Below are 10,056 nucleotides of genomic sequence, written 5' to 3'. Positions count from 1 at the left end.
AAGATGTATTTTAGTCATTTCTGGTTTAAATTGAGATCCCTTCCCTTATAACTCACTTATCCTCCGCCATTCCCAAGTCAAGGGTCGTACATACTGACCCAATAGCATATCTTGAAAACTAGAGCCAATCAACAATTTTAAGCATCATTTTCGTTCTCAGTGACCCAGAATTAGTAAAGTTTGACTACATTTATTTCAGAAGCATTTTGGCTGTAGAGCAGTGTTATCAGCAGGAGAAAAAAAACTTTTGTAGTGATAATCAGGATGGCCCATTTCAAACAGTTGACAAGAAGGTGTGAGTAACAGTAGGGGAAAAAATAGCATGGGGAAATAGTTTTTACTTTGTGTAATGATCCATCCACTCCCAGTCTTTATTCAAGCCTAATTTAATGATGTCCAGTTTGCAAATTAATTCCAGTTCTGCAGTTTCTCATTGGAGTCTGTTTTTGAGGATTTTTGTTGTTGAAGAATTGCGACTTTTAGGTCTGTAATTGAGTGACCAGGATGGTTGAAGTGTTCTCCAACTAGTTTTTGAATGTTATAATTCTTGACGTCTGATTTGTGTCCATTTATTCTTTTGCATAGAGACTGTCCGGTTTGGCAGAGGGGCATTGCTGGCACATGATGGCATATATCACCTTGGTAGATGTGCAGGTGAACGAGCCTCTGATGGTGTGGCTGATGTGATTAGGTCCTATGATGGTGTCCCTTGAATAGATATGTAGACAGAGTTGACAACAGGCTTTGTTGCAAGGATAGGTTCCTGGGTTAGTGTTTTTGTTGTGTGGTGTGTGGTTGCTGGTGAGTATTTGCTTCAGGTTGGGGGGCTGTCTGTAAGCGAGGACAGGTCTGTCTCCCAAGATCTGTGAGAGTGAGGGATCGTCCTTCAGGATAGGTTGTAGATCCTTGATGATGTGCTGGAGAGGTTTTAGTTGGGGGCTAGGCTAGTGGCGTTCTGTTACTTTCTTTGTTGGGCCTGTCCTGGAGTAGGTGACTTCTGGGTATTCTTCTGGTTCTGTCAATCTGTTTCTTCACTGCAGCAGATGGGTATTATAGTTTTAAGAATGCTTGATAGAGATCTCGTAGATGTTTGTCTCTGTCAGAGGGATCGGAGCAAATGCGGTTCTATCTTAGAGCTTGGCTGTAGACAATGGATCATGTGATGTGGTCTGGATGAAAGATGGAGGCATGTAGGTAAGTATAGCAATCAGTAGGATTCCGGTATAGGGTGGTGTTTATGTGGCCATTGCTTATTATCACTGTAGTGTCCATGAAGTGGACCTCTTTGTGTGGACTGATCCAGGCTGAGGTTGATGGTGGGATGGAAATTGTTGAAATCATGGCGGAATTCCTCAAGGGCTTCTTTTCCATGGGTCCAGATGATGAAGATGTCATCAATGTAGCGCAAGTAGAGTAGGGGCGTTAGGGGACAAGAGCTGAGGGAGTGTTGTTCTAAGTCAGCCATAAAAATGTTGGTATACTGTGGGGCCATGCGGGTACTCATAGCAGTGCCGCTGACTTGTGTCGTTATGTGGCAAGATATGTATTTAATGGGGTAGAAGATGCATAGCTTTTGTTTTTTTTTCTTTCCACTCTCTCAGTACAAATTGTGTGAGACTAGAGGGGCTCTGAGGATTTTTTACATTGTGTTAAGATGGAGGAGTCTCCTTCAATATCTTTTCTCCCACATTTCTTAAAAATCTGGTTACAAACTTGACAAGTGAGTTTAATAGTATCTGACACGCAGAAGGCAAAGTATTTTGGGATAGGTAAATGAAGATTTACTAAAAATAATCCTTCATCTGTCTTTGTTAAATGCTCTACTTTTTTTCCTTTTAAAAGCAGCATTCGTAATGTTAAACTCTTTTTGAAACGTTAGTGTTTGGCAGCTTGCATTAACATGATTGAGTCTTAGGCTAGAAATGGAAATGAACACTCTAATTTTTACAGGATGGCAGATGTTTTGGAGACCCAAAGATGTCAGTGGAATTTTAGCAGTTACGCTTTGAAGACAGGGTTATTTTTTTATGTATTGTGAGGATGTTTTCCACCTCACCTTCAGCCATCCTACTCTTCAAATAGAGTAAATTCAGAATTTTAAGGGGGGGGGGTACTTTATTTCCAAGTGCTTTCAGTTACTTAACTATTTAACAATCACAGTGGGATGGATGGATGAAAATCTTGAATGTAATCACTATGCTAAAATGTAAGGGCATGTTTCCCTCTTCCTTTCTCTGAATCTCTCTGTCTGAAGAGCAGCAGTGCAAATCAGCAAATGCTCCTTTGAACGTGGTGCATTTTTTGTCCCTCCCCTTTCTGCCAATCTCTTTCTGTGCATTTTCACCCTTCTTGTTTAATTGTCTTCCAACTTTCTTTAGAGCATTATGAAGCAGTCTGTCAAGGCACCCTGTTGTTACCTATTTCTTTCCTTTTCTAACTCCAGAGACCCTACATCATGATACCTATATATTAAACCATGGAGGGTGAGCCTGATGCAGCCGTAGAGCCTACTAGTGGGTGAGGGCTCTGGTTGGAGGTGTGGGCTCTGGGGTGGGGCTGGGGATGAGAGGTTTGGGATGCAGGAGGGTGCTCCGTGCTGGGATCGAGGGGATTGGAGAGCGGGAGGGGGATCAGGGCTGGGGCAGACGGTTGGGGCGTGGGGAGAGGCTCAGGAGTGCAGGCTCCGAGCGACGCTTACCTCAAGCGGCTCCCGGAAGCAGTGGCGTCCCTTCTCTGGCTCCTACGCATGGAGCGGCCTCTGACCATGCTAGAGTGCTGAAGCGGGGCCGAGCGGCATGGTGCAGCCCGCGACTTGACACCCTGGAGCGGGGCAAGCCCCAGATCCGGCTCCCCAGCGGGAGCTCGCGGGCCAACTGAAAACGATTAGGCTCGCGGGATGTAGTTTGCCTGCCCCAGATTAGGTTGTTACCAGACAAATATGTGCTGCCATTGACCATCCAGTGGAACTTTCCTTAATTTTTGCTAGGCAAATCCTTTTCCCTCATTGGGGAGAGGACTTCTGTTGTTTCTGTTTTCTGCTCCTTTTCTTTTGAGGTGTTGGTGATGTTGGGGGTGAGGAGCTTGGGGCATGGTTCTTTCTCCCCCCTTCCCACGCCCAATAGTGCTCATTCTCATGTGCTTGTCATAGTAGTTTTCCTTAGTAAGAGCAGCAGAGGAGGGAAAATAACATGACTTCAGTTGTTTTCATTCTGCTGGTGGGGACATGCTATATGCAGGAGCGGCAGAGGTATGATGTCTCACAGTTATAGGTGTTGGGGTGACGATGGACAGTTTCTCTTCTCTCTGTAGATTGACATTGGGGGCGATCATACCTGTTCCTCCACTGACCCTGAATGTAGCCTGTCCCCATCATGAATGTGGAAGGAAACTTACTGAAATAATTGTCATTTTCACTCTGCTGCTGCTACTCCTGTTGATGGAAATTTTAGTAGGGTTCAGGGATTAACCTGTATTTCATGTAGAGCACACTTCTGTGTCAGTACTGCTGTGCCTGAAGATTGCCAGCAGGATCCAACAATGTGGAAATAGCCTAATGTTTTTGGACAGGGCTGTAAATGCCCACTCATCATTTGAACTTGAGGTAGGCTGCATTTTTTTTCCTTTCTGTGCTATCAGTTAAGGAATGGGGAGAATGAGCTGCATACAGAATCCCCTCTAGTAATTTTCAGTTAAAATGACAGTTGTCAAGATGTGAGGCTTAGAGTGGGGACAACATTATGACTAGAGCCCTATCAGATTACAATCCATTTGGTAAATTTCACAAAGAAAGGATTTAAAAAATCTTAAATTTCCTGGTGGTGTAACTGGGGGGGTCCTGACCCAAAAGAGGGTATCGGGGTGGGGGGAGGAAAGAGGGGGCTATCACAAGGCTAATGTAGCGGGATTGCAGTATTGTCACTCTTACTTCTGCACTGACCTCGGAGCTGGGTGGCCAGTACATGACGGCTGCTGGCCGGACGCCCAGCTGTGAAGGCAGCATTACCACCACCAGCAGCAGAGAAGGAAAGGTGGGAATACTGCAACCCCCTACAATAGTCAGATTTCACAGGGGAGACCAGATTTCATGGTCCATGATGCATTTTTCATGGCCACGAATTTAGTAGGGCCCTAATTATGACCACTGTCTTAAAACTGTGACACTTGGCATACCAGGTATGAGCCATTTTTGTGTCTTCATAATATTTAAATATAATCAGTTTGGTAATTTTTAAGTTTTATAGAAATGATTTTTGAAAATTAGTGGTTTCTTATATTTATCACCACTGTAATATATTTCATTTTTAAATAGTTTGTGCCAACAACCCATTTAGTTTTTAAATTAAATACAGAAAACTAATTTAATGTAATGACTGTTGCAGGAAATTCAGAGTTAAGGGCAATTTTATTAAATTAATATAAAAACATTCACACCTCAAAGTTAATGGCTTGGCTTAAACTGGAAAAAGCCAAAAATTTCAGTGTTAAGGCTGAAACTCTTGCCCATTTAAGTAAATCCTAGATATTGAATAAGGTCTTTTTTTTTTCTGACTAGGTGTCTTCCCAAATCCCTATAAGGTGGTGTCCCATCATACTCTACTTTTCAATTTCCTACTCCCATGTATATTTTGCCTTTAAATATTTAGCACATATGTAATGCCTTCCATCTGAGAAGCATCGAGTGCTTAATATGCGGTTGAGCCTTAACAACCCCCCAACACGTACGGAAATATTTGCTCAACTGTGCTTCTGATGGCCTTAATATTTTGCACTCCCATGTATATTTTGCACTTCATCAGACTTGTTATCTAGTTAGGCCTCACAAATAGCACTATGATGTAGATAAAAAATAATTATCTCCATTTTACAGTGGGGGAAGATAGAGACTAAGTCACTTGATCAAAATGCTTTGTTTCCATGAACAACCTAATAGAGAGAATTGAAATACTTTCACCTTCTACTATAACAAGCGTTTAAAAATTATTGCTTTGTAAAGGCCTTTTGAGTCTTATTTTTTTTAAGATGAAGAAGTTTCTCTTCCTTTCAGATGCCTTTAATATCTTAAGTGTTTGTTTTGTGCTCTCCAGTGATATGTTCTTATGGGGATCACTATGGAAAGAAACATGCAATGTGACTAGCTTTTGGAGGCATTACATAATTATCTGACCATAGAGTGATGTAAAATCAATAGAATTTATATAGTATTATCTCATTTGCACATTAATCTGCTTTTAGCACCAGAAATTTGAAATAAATGTATCATCTTACACTTGATATCTAGAAACTTGTTCTAGCTGCATTTTTGTTGGTTAAATTGATTTTCAAGGCTGTAAAACAAAACAAGTGATTTAAAACTGGATGTTTTCTGCCAAGGGTGGCCCACCGAAGGGGTTTTTTTGTAGATAATTTATTTTCATTGACATTTAGCAAATTGATATTAATGTTACGGTTCATCTGGTCTGGAAAAGCTTGTATTCTGTAAACTCTTAGAAATAACACTTTCTGCTTTGATTCCTTTTTTTTTCAGGTGATTCATGGCAGGGGACGTGGAAGGGTTTAGCTCCGCCATCCATGATACCAGTGTCTCTGCTGGGTTCAGAGCACTGTATGAGGAGGGATTGCTTCTTGACGTCACTCTTGTCATTGAAGACCACCAGTTTCAGGCCCATAAAGCCCTGCTTGCCACCCAGAGTGATTACTTCAGGATTATGTTCACAGCCGACATGAGGGAGCGAGATCAAGATAAAATCCATTTGAAAGGTCTGACTGCCACAGGCTTCAGCCACGTCCTCCAATTCATGTACTACGGAAACATTGAACTGAGCATGAACACTGTTCATGAGATTCTGCAGGCTGCCATGTATGTTCAGCTTATAGAGGTGGTGAAGTTCTGCTGCTCTTTTCTTTTAGCAAAAATCTGCTTAGAAAACTGTGCAGAAATTATGAGACTATTAGATGATTTTGGTGTAAACATCGATGGAGTCAGGGAAAAGTTGGACTCCTTTCTGCTAGAGAATTTTGTGCCACTCATGTCCAGACCTGACTTCTTGTCCTATCTGAGCTTTGAAAAGCTTATGTCTTATTTGGATAATGATCATCTGAGCAGGTTTCCAGAGATAGAGCTGTACGAGGCTGTTCAGGCTTGGCTGCGGCATGATAGAAGACGCTGGAGACATACCGACACCATCATTCAGAACATCAGGTTTTGTTTGATGACACCATCCAGTGTTTTTGAGAAGGTTGGTGCATTTGAAAGCAATAGGCAGGATTCATCATTTAGCTAGGGCAGCATGCCGTTAAATAGGTAAGATTCCCAAACCTGTTAGGAGGGGGAAAAAAAGACAGAGCATTGAGATATATTTTTTCTGGCAAATAACATATATAGAGGATCTAATATCTGAAAGTAATGTCTTCTACTTTTAGAAAATAGCATGTTTTATAACTGGAGAACTGGTAGGTTTATCATGTTTGTTTGTAAATGATTTCTTATAATGAGTCCATTTTAAGTAAGTTCATCCATATGAAGTTCAGTTTATTTCAGTCATTCTTATTGCTGTCCACATCTTGATTTTTTTTTTTAAAACTCTTGGGAGGCCCAAAGTGGATAGGGCCTAGTGTATATACTCGATCATAAGCTGGTTTGTTTATAAGCCGACCCCCCCAAGATGGATAAGTAAAAATGGAAAAATTTTATGACCCGTTCATAAGCCGACCCTATAATTCAGGGGTCAGCAAACTTTGGCTCCCGGGCCATCAGGATAAGTCGTTGGTGGGCCAAGATGGTTTGTTTACCTCGAGCGCCCGAAGGCACGGGGGTAAACCTAAGTAAACAAAGTGTCCCGGTGCACCAGCTGCTTACCCTGACTGGCCGGGACAGCAACTGGTGGGGAAATTTTTTTGGGGGGAGAAGCTGGGGGTCAGGGGAGTAACCTCTGTGACCACCCCCCACGTGACCCTTGCCCGGGACCCCCACGCTCTCCCCATCCCATCCCATCCCATCCCACCTTATCTGGGGAGAGCCAGGGGAGGATGTCTCTGGCCTGGCTGGAGCTGCTCTGGCAGGCTGGGCGGCGCGGCCGCAGCCTGCTCCAGCGGGCCAGACTGGGTGGTGCGGCCGCAGCATGTGCCAGCGGGCTGGGCCAGGCGGCATGGCCGCAGCGTCCTCCGGCAGGCCGGGCGGCATGGTCACAGCCTGCTCTGGGGGGCAGGGCCGAGCGGCATGGCTGCAGCGTGCCAGCCCCGGAGCTGCAGTTGCTTCGGAGGCTGGGGGGAGAGCAGCGTGGCCAGAAGCGGAGAGACTCTGGCCCCGCCTCTTCCCTTCTGTCTCTGCTGGCTGTGCTGCCTCTCCTTGCTCCCTCTGTTGGGGGGAGGGGCTGTGTCCCACCTTTCCCTCGCTATACCCGTTCAGAAGCCGACCCCCTTCTCTGGTGCTTCCCTTTTTTTACTAAAAGAATTCGGCTTATGAATGAGTATATACGGTATTTTATTGTAATTGGGCATCAGCATAATCAAAATCAATTCTCACCGACTTTTAGTTTTAGATAGATATTGTGTACATGTTTTTTAAAAATCTACACTTTAATTGAGGTCACTAGATACTTTGGTGATGGGTGCTATAAATGAATGTTATAAAAGAAGAAAACTGTATACCTATTACTCAACATTTGGTTTGTGTTAAAATGGTAAGGTGAAATTTTCAGAAGTTCCTAAGTCTCATTGAAAGGCAATGGTATTTAGGCTCCAAAGTCACTAAGGCACTTCTTGTAGGAGAATATCTTTGAGATTGTATGCATGCATGCAAGTGTCTGATCCTCCTCTCTTGTATAACTCCACAAACTTCAATGGAGCTGGAGAGATTGACAGTAGATCTGGACTAGCATAACTTTAAAAAAAAAATCATTTCATTTACTGAGAGAACTTTTAAAAAGTCATTGCTTTGATTGGGCAGAAAAAATACTTAGAGAGCTCCTATTTCAGCAATTAACTGATATTTTTGGGCTCTTATTCTCCTCTTGGTTACACAAGTGCAATTTCAATGTAGTGAGTAGAATTTGATCTATGGAGTGATATCTGTTCCTGCTGCCACTTTGCTCTGTTGATTTTTATTTCACTATAAACACAGTTATGCATGCTCAGGAAATAAAATTTTGGGTAAATTAGCAGCAAGGAGCAAGTTCTTCCAAATTCAGTCACCACTTATCAGCCTAAAGGGTCCAGTACAGAATAAACGCTGTTCTTACAGCCAGATTTTAATTTCAAAATACTTATTATTCTACTCCATAACAGTAAAAAATATTTTTCTTAATCTATACTTTTTACGCAGTTAAAGTCAATATTCTTTTGTATTGCTGTATAAAAATGTATAGTACAGAATGGGTCTTCATTAATATTTAAACTTTTGTTGTCTGCACAAAGTGTGTACAGTTCTGAAAACAAACTTTGAAATAACAACTTGGTGTTCCTTTCCATATTGGATTTGTTCAATTTACAAATAAAATGTAGATTTTTTTTTTTTTTTACCTGCAATTGAAAACTAACACTTGCAGTGGGTTTTTTGTCTTGTGCATCAGCACCTGTAGTAAATATTCAGAAATTGGGAGTAAGAGTCCTGATCCTGCAAAGACTTACCCACACGCTTTATTTTGCACGCTACATGTAGTCCCATTGACTTTTGCTAACAATTTTGTTGTTTGTCTGTAATTTACTTATAGTTCCTTGGATCCCAAAAGTTCTTCACTGATCAAATCAGATATCATATATAGCCTCAAAGATCAGAAGAGGATCCGTCAATTGCCAAATAAATAGTGTAAAAAACATTTCAAGCTTCTGAAAGAGCAAGTATTTATCAATAATAGAAAATTACCCCCCAAAAAAGCATCTCGGTGTAGCCGAGGAACACAAGTTAGTGAAAGCACAGGTATGCAAAACAAGAATCCTTTAATTAAGCTGATGTGAGGGTTTTTGTTCTTCACCATGACATGAATTTTGTGCGGTCCGTCATAACTTTGAGTTCCGTTGTTTTTGCCAAATTCTCCTTGGATTAATATATTTAAATGTGGTGGTTTGGGGTTTTTTTTTTTTTTTTTTGGAGGGGGGGGGTATGTAATTTGCTTTGTAGTTCAGCTTTGATATTGGCATCTGGTAAATACAGTATTTATCCAGTAGACCAGTTCTGAGTTAGATTATCTCACTTAAGTAGTTCCAAAATTTTAGTGGAGGTACATGGATGAACAGAGGTTTGCAGGATTTGGCCCTTTCTGTGTAAAAATGTATATTTAAGCACGAATACCTAAATTTATCAGAATTGTTTTTGAAGTATAAGAAGCAGCTAATTACATTAGAGATGTTTGCTACATTTTCATTTTGTTTTCTTCTGAACGGATTGTAATAATTGTGTAGTTTACTTACTTTACATTAAAAAGCAACAGAGAGTCCTGTGGCACCTTTAAGACTAACAGATGTATTGGATCATAAGCTTTCGTGGGTGAATGCCCACTTCGTCGGATGCATGTGCCTATACTAACCTGTAGGCATATATAGAATAAATATAACTTAAATACAGTTTTTTAAAAATGACTTAAATGTTGCATTAGATTAAAGAGACAAGGTGGGTGAGGTAATACCTTTTATTGGACCAAATGACAAGTTTTGGATTTTACCCAGAGCTCTTCATCAGGTCTGGGAAACATAGAGCGTGGCAGCTAAATACAAGGTGGAACAGATTGTTTAGCATAAGGAGTTAACAGATTATAAAAGACCATTCAAGGTGAAGTGGGCAGTTAACACCTCTGCAATTGTAGCCCAAAGGAGGGTTAGTGGGTTATAGATTGTTGTAAGGAGCCATAAATCCAGTGTCCTTTATTAAGTCCATGATTTTTAGGCTATCCGTCTACACTATGCAGCTTTTAGCAACGGCTGCAGCCGTGCCGCTAAAAGGCACTCAGTGTAGCTGCTGTTTGTCGGCAGCAGAGAGCTCTCCCGCTGACAAAAAGATTTCCACCCCCAATGAGCGGCGTTTGCATTGTCCTCAGGAGAGGGCTCCTGCTGACAAAGCGCTGT

At 41.7% G+C, this 10,056-nt stretch overlaps 1 protein-coding gene across 2 annotated transcripts in view; it reads left to right on the top strand.

Annotated features, from left to right (window-relative positions):
* The first annotated feature begins 5,528 nt into the window (after positions 1 to 5,528).
* Positions 5,529 to 10,056, top strand: part of LOC112118064 (kelch-like protein 15) — a 33,608-nt gene continuing 29,080 nt past the window's right edge. For both annotated transcript variants that reach the window (XM_026649882.1, XM_026649879.1), the window contains exon 1: positions 5,529 to 6,236. In XM_026649882.1, the coding sequence (XP_026505667.1) occupies positions 5,532 to 6,236 (705 nt within the window). In that variant the 5' untranslated portion in view covers positions 5,529 to 5,531. The remainder of the gene's footprint in view (positions 6,237 to 10,056) is intronic.

This window comes from Terrapene carolina, unplaced genomic scaffold, assembly GCF_002925995.2.
Source record: "Terrapene carolina triunguis isolate 2854851 unplaced genomic scaffold, T_m_triunguis-2.0 Scaffold23, whole genome shotgun sequence".
NCBI classification, from domain to species: Eukaryota; Metazoa; Chordata; order Testudines; family Emydidae; genus Terrapene; species Terrapene triunguis.
This window is presented reverse-complemented; position numbering and strand designations above follow the sequence as displayed.